Source organism: Mobula hypostoma, chromosome 19 (genome assembly GCF_963921235.1).
Source record: "Mobula hypostoma chromosome 19, sMobHyp1.1, whole genome shotgun sequence".
NCBI lineage: Eukaryota > Metazoa > Chordata > Chondrichthyes > Myliobatiformes > Myliobatidae > Mobula > Mobula hypostoma.
In genome coordinates, this window is record NC_086115.1 from 64,848,196 (window position 1) to 64,863,426 (window position 15,231).

A 15,231-nucleotide genomic window follows, 5' to 3' on the forward strand; every position below is an offset into this window, starting at 1 on the left:
CTCCAATGGGATCCCACCACTAAGCACATCTTTCCCTCCCCCCCCCCCGCTTTCCGCAGGGATCGCTCCCTACGTGACTCCCTTGTCCATTCGTCCCCCCCATCCCTCCCCACTGATCTCCCTCCTGGCACTTATCTTGTAAGTGGAACAAGTGCTACACATGCCCTTACACTTCCTCCCTTACCACCATTCAGGGCCCCAGAGAGTCCTTCCAGGTGAGGCGACACTTCACCTGTGAGTCGGCTGGGGTGATATACTGCGTCCGGTGCTCCCGATGTGGCCTTCTATATATCGGCGAGACCTGACGCAGACGGGGAGACCGCTTTGCTGAACACCTACACTCTGTCCGCCAGAGAAAGCAGGATCTCCCAGTGGCCACACATTTTAATTCCACATCCCATTCCCATTTTGACATGTCTATCCACGGCCTCCTCTACTGTAAAGATGAAGCCACACTCAGGTTGGAGGAACAACACCTTATATTCTGTCTGGGTAGCCTCCAACCTGATGGCATGAACATTGACTTCTCTAACTTCCGCTAATGCCCCACCTCCCCCTCGTATCCCACCCGTTATTTATATTTATACACACATTCTTTCTCTCACTCTCCTTTTTCTCCCTCTGTCCCTCTGACTATACCCCTTGCCCATCCTCTGGGTTCCCCCCCCTTGTCTTTCTCCCTGGGCCTCCTGTCCCATGATCCTCTCATATCCCCTTTGCCAATCACCTGTCCAGCTCTTGGCTCCATCTCTCCCCCTCCTGTCTTCTCCTATCATTTTGGATCTCCCACTCTCCCTCCCACTTTCAAATCTCTTACTAGCTCTACCTTCAGTTAGTCCTGACGAAGGGTCTCGGCCTGAAACGTCGACTGTACCTCTTCCTAGAGATGCTGCCTGGCCTGCTGCGTTCACCAGCAACTTTGATGTGTGTTGCTTGAATTTTCAGCATCTGCAGAATTCCTTGTGTTTATGTTACAGAGGAACAGGTTTTTGTCCAGTTTCAAAATTATTTCTTTAAAAAAATTTTTTTTCAAGTTTTATTTCTACAAAATTTTTTAACCCCAAACCGTTGAGTCAGTGTTGGAATTATGTAAATCATAGCTTACAAAACATAAAATTATCCATAAAATAAAAGCAAACATGGCAGAAGTAAGTACCAATATAATAAGAATGTGTGTCTATTTAGACCTCTAATAACAGAAAAGGCTGCCATTCAACAATATGCTTCACCACACATTCACCACTACCTCCCCCCAGGAAACCTAAATATTTGCCCCACTTTTGTGTACAGATGTCCAATCTATCAAACTGTTTGTAAGACATGCGTTCAAAAGCTGCCACTTTGGCTATTTCTGTGACCCACTCCTGAAATGATGGTCTGCCCAAGTTCCTCCGACCTCTAAGTGTAATTTGTCTTCCTACCATTATACTTGTCTGGATCCAATCAAAATTATTTCTAATTGAGAAGAGATATTTACAAAACCAAACTGCACCTTTCTTAATCCAGTGGATTTTTCAGACTAACAAAAAAAGTAGAATATAAACATGTGCAGAATAAGTTCTTTTAGAAGACAGATTGCACTATGGACATAATTATTCACAAATCCAGAAAGAGAAACTTTCCAAAAATTCCTTCTGGACCAGTAGCTGCGTAAATGCTAGTGCGAGGGTGGAAACCACTAAATTTAATATCTACCACAGATATGAGAAGAATTGGGTGCTCAGGCAAAATATCAGAAAGGCATTCAGCAGCTGTGATGCCTGAGCTCAGCAAGGAATCAAAGGCTTGGATTTTGCAGCTTACACTCTTAAGAGATTATCACAGACTTTTTATACTCTTTAACTTGGCAATTTACAATAAATAGAAATGTGTTTCAGTTCGCTGCCCTCCAGAGAATCTAGTATTTGTGTAACAGCCCAAGGTGCAGAATTATCTGTCAGCTGACTTGACTGAAGAACCCTTCCTCACGCATTTGGCCTAAACCACAAATATTAGAAAATTTAATTCAGTGTAAAACCATATACAGGAAACAAAATAAGAGGGGAAGAAAATGGATTGAGAGAGAGATAGGTAACAAACCAAAATAATGTTCTATTTGGAAAAAAAAGAAACCTAATCCTTTCAATATTTGCCATGGTAAATCTGTTGCCAAAGAGGTTGCTAGTGCTACTGAAAATAATAAAAATCCAGTTACACTTTCCAGCCATAACTTTTCCTGGACCATTTAATGGATAAGGACTGAAACTCATGTTCTTCATGCTAAGACACTAGAATAATACAATATGAGAAGGAAACATCCTTGTACTATCAATGCTTCAGAGATAATAAAAACAGCAATGTGATTAAATCCATTGTTATTTCCACCACAAAATCTGTCTAATACCATATGAAGGAGAGACAACAGAATAATATTTTTAAAATAGTCCTCTAATGAAGAAATATTAAAAATGAAACATAGATTCCATGAATATTTTAAACAATTCCAGCATTTGTTCTTCACATGGAAAGGCTAAAAAAAATTAATGTACTGTAATTTATCATGATGAAGGCACAGCTTGTGGCCTAACAGCTTACCTTACGAAGAGCAAGGTTGTCACTCAACCGCTCTGCTTCATCTATATCCCCTGCAGCAACGGCTTTGTCAAGGTTTTTTTCTAGATTTGTCTGAAAAACAGTTTAATAAGAGAATTGCAAATAACAGAATGTAAAACTTCAGCCACCTGAGGCTACATTTGATGGGGAAAGAAATCATTTATGTAAGAAAAGACCTGAACAAGTAATGACTTGTAAATAAAACACCATCTGTTAGAGTTGTTGCTGAGTATTTTCAACATATTGTCTTTATTTCAGTTATTAACAACCAGTCTTACACTTGCAACTAATTAATAATTTCTTTTGCATTGAATCCAACAAAATAACTTTCAATATAAGACCATAAGGTATAGGAACAGATTTAGGCCATTCAGCCCATCGAGTCCACTCCTCCATTTCATCATGCCTGATCCCAGATCCCATTCAACCCGATACGCTTGCCCTCTGACTATATCCCTTGACGACTCGACTAATCAGGAATCTATCAGCTTCCACTTTAAGTGGCCGAGCATTCCACAGATTTACTACTCTGAGTAAAAAAATTCCTCCTTACTTCTATTCGAGAAGGTTGCCCTTCAATTTGGAGGCCATGTCCTCTAGTTCTAGATACCTCCACTAGAGAGAACATCCTCTCCACATCCACCTTATCTAGTCCTTGCAACGTTCAGTAGGTTTCAATGAGATCCCTTCTAAATTCCAATGAGTACAGGCCCAAAGCTGCCAAATGCACTTCATATGTTAACCCCTTCATTCCCGGAATCATCCTTGTGAGCCTCCTCAGGACACTCTCCAATGACAATATATCCTTTTTGAGATAAGGGACCAAAACTGCGAAGGATACTCCAAGTGCAGCCTGACTAGTGTCTTATAAAGCTTCAGCATTATCTCCTTGTTTTTATATTCTATTCCACTTAAAATAAATGCCAACATTGCAATTGCCTTCTTTACCACAGACTCAGCCTGTGAATTAACCCTCTGGGAGTCTTGCACGAGGACTTCTAAGTCCTTTTGCGCCTCCGATGTTTGAATTTTCCCTCATACATCTCCCCACACCGTATTCCAACTGCCACTTCTTTGTCCATTATTCCAATTTGTCTAAGTCTTACTGCAATCACACTGCTTCCTCAGCACTACCTATGCCTCCACCTATCTTCGTATCAACTGCAAACTTTGTCACAAAGCCATCGATTCCACAATCTAAATCACTGACAAAAAATGTGAAAAGTAGCAGTCCCAATACTGACCCCTGAGGAACACACTAGTCACTGGCAGCCAACCGGAATAGGCCCCCTTTATTCCTCACTGCCTCCTGCCTGTCAGCTATTCCTCAATCTATCTATGTCAGTATACTTCCTGTAGCACCACGGAATTTTTTCTTGCTAAGCAGCCTCATGTGAGGCACCTTATCAAATGTCTTCTAAAAATCTAGTAAATGACATCCATTATCTTTCCTTTGTCCACCCTGCTGGTTAATTCCTTGAAGAATTCTAACAGATTTGTCAGGCAAGATTTCCCTTTACAGACACCATGCTGATTTTGACTCATTTTATCATTAATCTTCAAGTACCCCAAAACCTCATCCTTAATAATGGACTCCAACACTGGCCTATAATCTGTCTTCCTCCGTTCTTAAAGAATGGAGTGACACTTGCAATTTTTCAGTCCTCTGGGACCATGCCAGAATCACTTCAACAACCTCTTTTTGGATTCTGAGATGTAGTTCATCTGGTCCAGGTGGTTATCCACCTGAAGACTTCCAGTTTGCCTGGCACTTTTTCCTTTGTAATAGCATTGGCACTCCTGCTCCCTGACACTCATGGATCTCTGGCATACAGCTAGTGAAGACTGAAATAAAGTTCTTACTTGGTTCATCTGCCATTTCTTTGCCCACATTACTACCTCACCAGCAAGTTTTTTCCCCAGTGGTGCAATATCAACTTGCACCTCCCTTTTACTTTTTATATAACTGAAAATACTTTTACTATCCTGCTTTATATTGTCGGTAGCTTGCCCTTTTATTTCAACTTTTCCTTTCTGATAGTTGTTTTAGTTGTACCTTTTGTTGGATTTTTAAAGTTTCCCAATCAGCCAACTTCCCACTCACTTTTGCTACCTTCTATGCCCTTTCCTTGGCTTTTATGCGGTCCTTAACTTCCCTTGTCAGCCACAGTTGCCCATCCCTGCCATTTGAGAACAACTTCTTCTATAAAGCATATCTATCCTGCACCTTGTGAACTATTCCCAGAAACTTCAGCTTCCTTTGCTATGCCATTAACCCTGCCAGTATCCCCCTCCAAAACACCTGGGCAAGGTCCTCTCTCATGCCTCTGTAATTCCCTTCATTCCGTTGTGATACTAATACATGTGACTTATGCTTCTCCCTCTCAAACTGCAGTTTGAATTCAATCATATTGGGATCACTGGCTCTAAAGGGTTCCGTTACATTAAGCTTCCTAATAAGATCTGAGCTATTACACAACACCTAATCTAATATGGCCTTTCCTCGAGTAGGCTCAAACACAAGCTGCTCTAAAAAGCCATCTAGTAGGCATTCAACAAATTCCCTCACTTGCAATCTGACCCCAACCTGATTTTTCCAATCCCCTTGCATACTGAAGACCTCCAATACAACTGAAACATTACCCTTATTACATGCCCTTTCCAGCTCCCTTTGCAATCTCAACCCCACATCTTGATTGCTATTTGGAGGCCTATATATAATTCCCATAATGATTTGTTTTTAAACTCTTGCAGTTTAACTCCACCCACAAAGATTCAACATTCTCTGACCCTATGTCACCTCTTTCGAAAAATGTAATTCCATCTCTTACCAACACAGCCACACTACTGCCTATGCCTTTTAGCCTGTCCTTTTGTTACAAAGTATATCCTTTGATGTTAAACTCCCAACTATAGCCTTCTTTCAGCCATAAGTCAGTGATGCCACTATGTCATACCGACCAATCTCTAATTGCTCCTTGAGTTAATTCACCTTATTCCTGATGCTATGTGCATTTAAATACAAACTGCTGTGATGTCAGAATCAGAATCGGGTTTATTATCAATGACATATGACGTGAAATTTGTTAACTTAGCAGCAGTAGTTTAATGTAATACATAATATAGAAGAAAAAATAACAATACTGTAATAAATAAATCAATTACAGTAAATGTATATTGAATAGATTAAAAACGTTAAAAAAAACAGAAATACTGTATATTAAAAAAAGTGTGGTAGTGTCCAGGGGTTCAATGTCCGTTTATGAATCGGATGGCAGAGGGGAAGAAGCTGTTCCTGAATCGCTGAGTGTGTGCCTTCAGGCTTCTGTATCTCCTATCTGATGGTAACAGTGAGAAAAGGGCATGCCCTGGGTGCTGGAGATCCTTAATAATGGACGCTACCTTTCTGAGACACCACTCCTTGAGGATGTCCTGGGTACTCTGTAGGCAAGTATCCAAGGTGGAGCTGACTAAATTTACAACCCTCTGCAGCTTCTTTCAGTCCTGTGCAGTAGTTTTCCCCCTCCCCCACCAGGCAGCCCTGAATTTCTAAGGAACAACATTTGTCTCTCAATCTGACAACAGGCTCCATTTTAATAACTAACATAAAACATAATGTTCAGTTTGGCAAATGTTGTCACAGCATCTTCGCATATAGAATTAAACAAAATAGCAAACTAGCTGCATTACTGTGCAATGCCTACTAACATACTATTTCAGGTAACAATGTTTAATTGAACCAACACAAGTGATAATGGTTCTGTATTTCAGAGTCTGAAGTATTGAACTGGATTGACAATTGCACTTTTTTTGTATTCAAGAACTAAACACCAATAGCTGTCAACTTGACGTGCAATGTCTTGGCAATCTTATGTTATAGTCGTCCTGTTACTGGAAAATTTTCTTCACACACTAAATTCTTATCTCAAGACATTAAAGATTTAAATCATCCAATGGTAGAAGACATAAAACAGAGTTTAAATGATGGTGTGATATTTGAATTTTTGCAATCTGTACTTCACTGAACTGGTTTTAACCTGTTTTACATCAATTATATCTTAAATATTAGTCCATCAATTCAGACCCTGAAGCAGAAAAATGTTTTTTCCTTTCTTTTTTTACAATGCCATTAAGGTGACATAAAGCATACTGATTAACGTTGTCAATCTTTATCAGGTATTAGAGTGTCTAAATATTTAACTTTGGCATGCAGACATTTGTTATTAAACTATCTTGCACAGTAAAGCCTGCAAGTGCCTACAAGACAGTGAGCTGACTGTGAAGTCTCACTAAGCACCAACAGACTACAGTGTAAAGACACACTGCATCCTTTAATCATTGTCTTTCTGCTGCACATTTGACAAGGGTAAACTTTCTATGTGCTGTTCTTGTGTACCTTCACCATATGATCTTAGTGCAACATATACTCAGTGGCAACTTTATGTGGTATCTCCTGTACCTAATAAAGTTTATGGTCTTCTGCTGGTGTAGTCCAATCACTTCAAGATTCAATGTGTTGTGCATTCAGAGATGCTCTTCTGCACACCACTGATGTAACACGTGGTTATTTGAGTTATTGTCGTCCTTCTGTCAGCTTCAATCAGTCTGGCCATTCTCTTCCGACCTCTCATTAACAAGGCATTTTCGCCCACCAAAAAAAATGGATTTCTTTTCTTTTTTTTCACTATTCTCTGTCAGCTCTAGATACTGCTGTGCATGAAGACCACAGGACATCAGTAATTTCTGAGATACTCAAACCACCCTGTCTGACACCAACAACCATTCCACAATAAAAGTTGTTGAGATCACATTTCTTCCCCATTCTGAACAACAACTGAACCTCTTGACCATAGAAACATAGTCACACAGAAAACCTACAGCACAATACAGTCCCTTCAGCACACAATGCTGTGCCAAACAAGCATTTACTTTAGAAATTACCTAGGGTTACCCATAGACCTCTATTTTTCTAAGCTCCAGGTACTTGTCCAGAAGTCTCTTAAAATACCCTATCGTTCCCGCCTCCACCACCACCACTGGCAGCCCATTCCACGCACTCACAACTCTCTGCGTAAAAAACTTACTCCTGACATCTCCTCTGTACCTACTTCCAAGCATCTTAAAACTGTGTCCTCTGGTGTTAGCCATTTCAGCCCCGGGAAAAAGCCTCTGACTATCCACACAATTAATGCCTCTCATCATTTTATACACCTCTATCAGATCACCTCTCATCCTCTGTTGCTCCAAGGAGAAAAAGCCAAGTTCACTCAACCTGTTCTCATAAGGCATGCTCCCCAATCCAGGAAACATCCTTGTAAATCTCCTCTGCACCCTTTCTATAGTTTCCAAATCCTTCTTGTAGTGAGGTGACCAGAACTGAGCACAGTACTCCAAGTGGGGTCTGACCAGGGTCCAATGTAGCTGCAACAAAACCTCTCGGCTCTTAAACTCAGTCCCATAGCTAATGAAGGCCAATACACCGTATGTCTTCTTAAACACACAGTCAACCTGCACAGCAGCTTTGAGCGTCCTCTGGACTCGGACCCCAAGATCCCTCTGATCCTCCACACTGCCAAGAGTCTTACCATTAATTCTATATTCTGCCATCATATCTGACCTACCAAAATGAACCATCTCACATTTATCTGGGTTGAACTCCATCTGCCACTTCTCAGCCCAGTTTTGCATCCTACCAATGTGTCACAGTATCCTTTGACAGCCCTCCACACTATCCACAACACCCCCAACCTTTGTGTCATGAGCAAATTTACTAACCCATCCCTCCACTTCCACATTCAGGTCATTTACATAAGTCATGTAGAGAAAGAGGTCCCAGAACAGAACCCTGAGGCACACCACTGGTCACTGACCTCGATGCAGAATATGACCCATCTACAACCACTTCTGTATGAAAGCCAGTTCTGGATCCACAAAGCAAGGCCCCCTTGGATCCCTTGCCTCCTTACTTTCTCAATAAACCTTGCATGGGGTACCTTATCAGCATCTACTGTTCTACCTTCATCAATGCATTTAGTCACATCCTCAAAAATTTCTATCAGGCTCATAAGGCATGACCTGCCTTTGACAAAGCCATGCTGACTATTCCTAATCATATTATGCCTCTCCAAATGTTCATAAATCCTGCCTCTCAGGATCTTCTCCATCAACCCACTGAAGTAAGACTCAATGGTCAATAATTTCCTGGGCAATCTCTACTCCCTTTCTTGAATAAGGGCACAACATCTGCAACCCTCCAATCCTCCAGAACTTCTCCCACCCCGATTGATGATGTGAAGATCATTGCCAGAGGCTCAGCCTCCCACAGTAGCTTGGGGTACATCTCAAATAGTCCCAGTGATTTATCCAACTTGATGCTTTCCAAAAGCTCCAGCACATCCTCTTTCTTAATGTCTATATGCTCCAGCTTTTCAGTCCGCTGTAAGCCATCCCTACAATCACCAAGGTCCTTTTCTGTAGTGAATACTGAAGCAAAGTATTTATTAAGTACTTCTGCTACCTCCCCCCATTCCATACACACTTTTCCACTGTCACACTTGATTGGTCCTATTCTCTTATGTCTTATCTTCTTGCTCTTCACATACTCGTAGAATGCCTTGGGGTTTTCCTTAATCCTGCTCATCAAGGCCTTCTCATGGCCTCTTCTGGCTCTCCTAAATTTCATTCTTAAGCACCTGCCTGATAGCCTTATAATCTTTTAGATCTCTAACATTACCTAGCTTTTTGAACCTTTCGTAAGCTTTTCTTTTCTTCTTGACTAGATTTACTGCAGCTTTTGTACACCATTGTTCCTGTACCCTACCATCCTTTCCCTGTCTCATTGGAGTGTATCTATGCAGAACGCCACGCAAATATCTCCTGAACATTTGCCACATTTCTGCTGTATATTTCCTTGAGAACATCTGCACCCAATTTATGCTTCCAAGTTCCTGCCTGATAGCTTCATATTTCCCTTTACTTCAATTAAACATTTTTCTGACTTGTCTGCTCCTATTCCTCTCCAATGTATGGTAAAGGAGACAGAATTGTTATCACTATCTCCAAAATGCTCTCTCACTGACAGACCTGACACCTGACCAGGTTCATTTCCCAATATCAGATCAAGTATAGCCTCTTCTCTTGTAGGTTTACCTACATACTGTGTCAGAAAACCTTCTGGAACACACCTAAAAAACTCCACCCCATCTAAACCCCTTGCTCTAGGGAGATGCCAATCAATATTGGAGAAATTAAAATCACGACAACCTTGTTATTATTGCACCAATTCTGCATGCTTTTGTGCATTGATTTGCTGCCACATGATCAGCAGATTAGATATTTGCATTAAAAACAGGTGTGCAGGTGTACCTAATAAAGTGGATATTGTTAAAGCAATGATAATGAAGGAAGTACCATTCCCTGGCTCGAATTCATGACTTGCCAAATACATTTGGGAAAGAGATTATAAATTTGATTTGTCCTTCATCTCATTTTGCACTATAAAATAGAAAAGTGATCTTTATCTTACTGTGGATTATAAACATTTAAAAATTAAATGTTGGTAAAAAAAAAAACAGACTGAACATGGCTATTGTCCAAATGGATTCTGAAAATGAAGCATAGAAATTTATCAGGGAGAATAAACAGTCCCCAAAAGCCAAAAACCCTGTTTTACAACTTGCTAAATGGTTAAATAAAGTAGAACTTTACTGGTATAAATAATGGTCATATTCATAAACACAAGAAATTCAGCAGATGCTGTTAATCCAGGGTAATACACAATAAATGCTGGAGGAACTCAGCAGGTCAGGCAGCAGCTACGAAGAGGAATAAACAGCTGACATCTTGGGTCAGAACCTTTCATCTGGACCGGAAAGGAAGGAGAAATAGTTAGAAGAGGAGGGAAGTGGGGAGAGGAAACGGAGGGCAAGCTGGCAGGTGGGGTGGGGGAAGATAGATGAATGGGGGAGGGGGGATGAAGTGAAAAGCCAGGAGGCAGAAAGTTAAAGGGCTTAAGAAGATGGTATTTGATAAGAAAGTGGATCATAGGAGGAAAGAAAGGTAGAGGGTCACCAAAGTGAGGTGATAGGCAGGTAGGATAAGAGAAAAGGTAAGAGGGTAGGGGAAGCCTTTATGGGAATGGAAAAAATAGAGAAGGGAAGGAGATGAATATTACCAGAACATAAGATCATAACCCATTATCTTTGTGAGAAAGTCCCTGGCATCAAAGATGATTTGCCTTCCCTTCTGTTTTAAGAGGTTTGTGCTGGGCAAATATGGGGGTCCTTGATGATGGATGCTGCCTCTTTGAGGCATTGACTTTTGAAGCTGTTCGCAATGTTGGGGAGACTAGTGCCCTTGATAGGACTGGATGAGTTTAACAACTTCCTGCAGCTTTTCCTCATACTATGCATTTCCCCTCCACACCAGATGGTAATGCAATCAGTTAGATTTGCTTTTTTTAAAGAGCAAAAACCTTGATGTGAACAATTTTAAAATGGGAAGGTTTGTAAAATTAAGTGTGACTGGAACACATGTTGAATATTTATTCAGCCAGTACTTGTTAGGAATTGTAGGTAATTTGAAATTGAACTATCAGGATTTCTTCTCAGAAATACCAGCAAAATTTCTGAGTCATTTTTGTTAGGTTTTAAATGATTTTACTCAGAAATGCTGTTTAATAGCATTCAAGGAAGTTGACAGTTTAGCAGATGACAAAGTGTGAGGGCAGGACTTTTTCCACCTGTTGTTGAGGTTCCATTCTCCACTCTCCATAAATCCTTCCTGCCTAACAATCAGTAACAGCAAGGTGCACTTGTGTGTGGAATATTATAAAGTTCCATAATGTTTTACAGGAAATTATCAAATGGAATTTGCAATGAATCACAGAAGATAGTTTAGAAAACATCACTTAAATAATAGTTTATGAGGAGCAAGCCAAAGGGAGAAAACAGAAATGGTTAAGGGAGGGAAGTTCCAGGAGGAAATTTCAGAGTAGGGAAGGCAAACCCCACTGCATTGAAACATTTATAATCAGGGATGAATAAAAGGGAAGATCTTCACAGTGTTACATGTCAGACACAATTGCAATAAGAGAGTAAGAGGGTGGTGCACCTGGAATTCATTGCCACAGAAAGCTGTGGAGGTCAAGTCATAAGATCATAAGCCATAGGAGCAGAATTAGGCCATTTGGCCCATCAAGTCTGCTCCAGCATTTCATCATGGCTGATCCATTTCTCTCTCAGCCCCAATCTCCTGCCTTCTCCCCTAACCTTTCATGCCCTTACTAATCAAGTCATTGGGTATATTTAAAGCAGAGGTAGATAGGTCCATGATTAGTAAGGGTTTCAAAGGTTACGGTGAGAAGGTAGGAGAATGGGGTTGAGGGAGATAATAATCAGCTGTGATATAATAGTGCAGCAAACTCAATGGGCCAAATAGCTTAATCTGTTCCTACGTCTCTTATGGTCTCATGGTGAGTGTGCCAATGACAAATATGAAAATAAGAATAGATTTTCAAATCATAATGTTGCTTAATCAGTGATCAAAGTAGATTAATAAGCACAGGGCTGAATAAATGGTAAGGCACAAGGCAGGATGCTTTAGAAGAGCTTAAGTTCAGAGACAGTCCACGATGGCTCAGTGCTGTATTACAGTAGTTTAGTCTGGAGGTAACAATGATAAGGATGAGAGATCAAGCAGCAGATAAGTTGACATAATCCATATTGATATGATGTTAGAAAGCTGGAAAAAAGGCAACCTTAATGTTGGAATTGATGCTGAGTTGAAACTTACCCTGGAATCATATATGACGCTAAAATCACAGTCACCTCAGTTCTACATTTTGTCACTTCCATCCTAAGTGTTTACCACTCAAGACTATTTCTTTGACCAAGTATTCAGTCACCGCTTCTAATTCTTTCTTGCTAGCTCTGTTGATAATGCTGCACAAGGTTATTTATCAAGCACTTCAGACTTCGTTTCATCTTTAGTAAGGCCTGTCTTATGAAGATCAAAGTTGCATACAATAAAATTAGGGAACATTATTACCTTTGAACAAGATGTGTTGCATGCAGGAGACTTAAATCTATCATTTGCTCCAAAATATTGCCTTAGTTCACCCCAGTGGGCCTTCCTCAGGGCCAGCTCGCTGCTAAAATCAAGGGCAATATTAACATGACCAGCATAAAATTAATTACAATTTGAAAAAGTAAAACTTCCAATAATCAAATTATTACCATCTTATATAATAATGCCTATCACTCTCTTGATATCATCATTATTTTCTACAGGAGTGTTATGTGGAAAACAAATTTCAAAGTGATACGCATTAACTAAGCATTCTGCATAACTATTGAGAATTTTATTGACTGAATTATATTCAGGAAGAACTAATTTAAGCTCATTTTAGAAGTATTGTTGAAATATTCTTATTAAATTGGTTTAACAATTTTAAAAAATACAATATCATTCCACAACTGTGAGAAAACTAATAAAGTCTGTACATTAATTCCACTGAAATACCTTTCAGTCTCAGTTTTCTGCTCCTGCATGGAGTTCTGCACTCCGATGGAAGTCTCCTCATTATTCCTTCCCACATTTATCAGGCCTTCTGCACAAGTATAATTTTGATTATATACAAATCCATTAAATATGATGATCCAAAAACATTTCTAATACTGACATAATTTTTTCCATTAGCTTACAAAGGATTGAGGACAAATGATGTCCAGAAAGAATGATATGGAGTATTATCTATTTTGAATTATTGACTTGTGAAATCCTTCAATTATTATTACCTTCAGAGAATTAAAGTTCTAAGATACAGAAATGAAAGACTTATTGTTACGTACAAAATCTCCTTCTAAGGTTCTGTATATTGTTATCAATTATTTTATCAATCTATATCATGAATATCCTTCAGTGGTATTGGTGGTGGGCAGTCAATAAGTGACTTTTTTAAGGTGCTTGGATATCGGGTAAGTTTTTTTTATGCGGAGAGTGGTGAGTGTGTGGAATGGGCTGCCGGCGACTGTGGTGGAGGTGGATACAATAGGGTCTTTAAGGAGACTCCTGGATAGGTACATGGAGCTTAGAAAAATAGAGGGCTTGAGTAACCCTAGGTAATTTCTAAAGTACATGTTTGGCATAGTATTGTGGGCCAAAGGGCCTGTATTGTGCTGTAGGTTTTCTATGTTTCTAAGTCATACAGAAATAAGAGTTAAATAACACAGAAACAAGCCCCTTGGCCCAAACTGATCATGCTGACTGAATTGCTCTTGAGGAATGTACAGCAGCTTCAGCCTGGCCCCCCCCCAAGTCTTACACTCTTAAGTTTGCAGGAGGCTACTGGAACCATCGAGTCCTTGTAGCGCTGTACTCACACAAACAACAGCTCTGCCAATCTTTTGCTTTTAACTTCAATGAAGGCACGTTCCCCTGTCATTCCTCAGTAAGAATAAGCTTTCCTCTTCAAAGATTATGAATAAATTTTACAACTCAAATTGGCAGAAGCAAAAAAAAAATCGCTCTCCCATTCCTATGTTGAGTATTATGCTCTAGTAAAAGATTTCACGATCTCCCAGAGTTGCTGTGCACCATACCACCTGCAAGGCACCTTGTTCCCAAACCCCAGCTCATCCCGTTAGGGAGGGTATCGGTGAATGGTCCCATGACCCTGGAGGGGAAGGAGACAAGGTGAGAATGTTCTGCCTCTGGAGGTGCTGCTCATTTTGTACACAATTTGTTTTGTACAGTCATCACTGCCTGTTTGTAAACTGTTCTTTTTACATTATTTCCTACATGGTTTAATTTGGATTTCAACTTGGAGCAAACACATTCATTTCCATCCAATCTTTATTTGCCCTGAAACATCAATATCTGAGTCTTGAGCTTCTTAACATTGGTAAACACAAAGTAGATATACTTTGAAGGAAGTATTATGTTTATCATTTATCACTATTAAGCTATCGTTGTGCTCCAAGTTCACTCTCATCCACACCATAGCTACAGAATGTTGCATGTATGCATTACCCTGTTTAACACTCATCATGAGAATAATTGATAATATTAGTATACTCAGCCACACAATGATTCTGTATTAGAATTAAAATGGACTTTATTATTCACATCCTTTATACATGAGGAGTAAAAATCTTTATGTTACGTCTCTGTCTAAATGTACAATGTGCAATTTATACTAATTTATAATAAATACTATATAAACAGGATAGTAGATATAACATAAAAATACAGTAGCATCAGCAGGAATTAAGGAGTCTAATGGCCTGGTGGAAGAAGCCGTCTCGGAGACTGTTGGTCCTGGCTTTTATGCTGCGGTACTGTTTCCCAGATGGTAGTAGGTGGAACAGTTTGTGGTTGGGGTGACGCGGATCCCCAATGACTGTTCGGGCCCTTTTTACACACCTGTCTTTGTAAATATCCTGAATAGCGGGAAGTTCACATCTACAGATGTGCTGGGCTGTCCGCACCACTCTCTGCACAGTCCTGCGATTGAGGGAAGTACAGTTTCCGCACCAGGCAGTGATGCAGTCAGTCAGGATGCTCTCAATTGTGTCTCTATAGAAAGTTCTTAGGATTTGGGGGCCTACACCAACCATCTGAGGTGAAAGAGGTGCTGTT

The 15,231-nt window shown here is 40.1% G+C and overlaps 1 protein-coding gene across 7 annotated transcripts in view; it reads right to left on the reverse strand.

Annotated features, from left to right (window-relative positions):
• Positions 1 to 15,231, reverse strand: part of fam204a (family with sequence similarity 204 member A) — a 91,123-nt gene that overhangs the window by 48,106 nt on the left and 27,786 nt on the right. For all 7 annotated transcript variants that reach the window (XM_063072062.1, XM_063072059.1, XM_063072057.1 and 4 more), the window contains 3 exons: positions 13,114 to 13,201; positions 12,640 to 12,742; positions 2,575 to 2,664 (listed from right to left, as the gene is read on the reverse strand). In XM_063072062.1, coding sequence (XP_062928132.1) covers positions 2,575 to 2,664; positions 12,640 to 12,742; positions 13,114 to 13,201 — 281 coding nt within the window. The remainder of the gene's footprint in view (positions 1 to 2,574; positions 2,665 to 12,639; positions 12,743 to 13,113; positions 13,202 to 15,231) is intronic.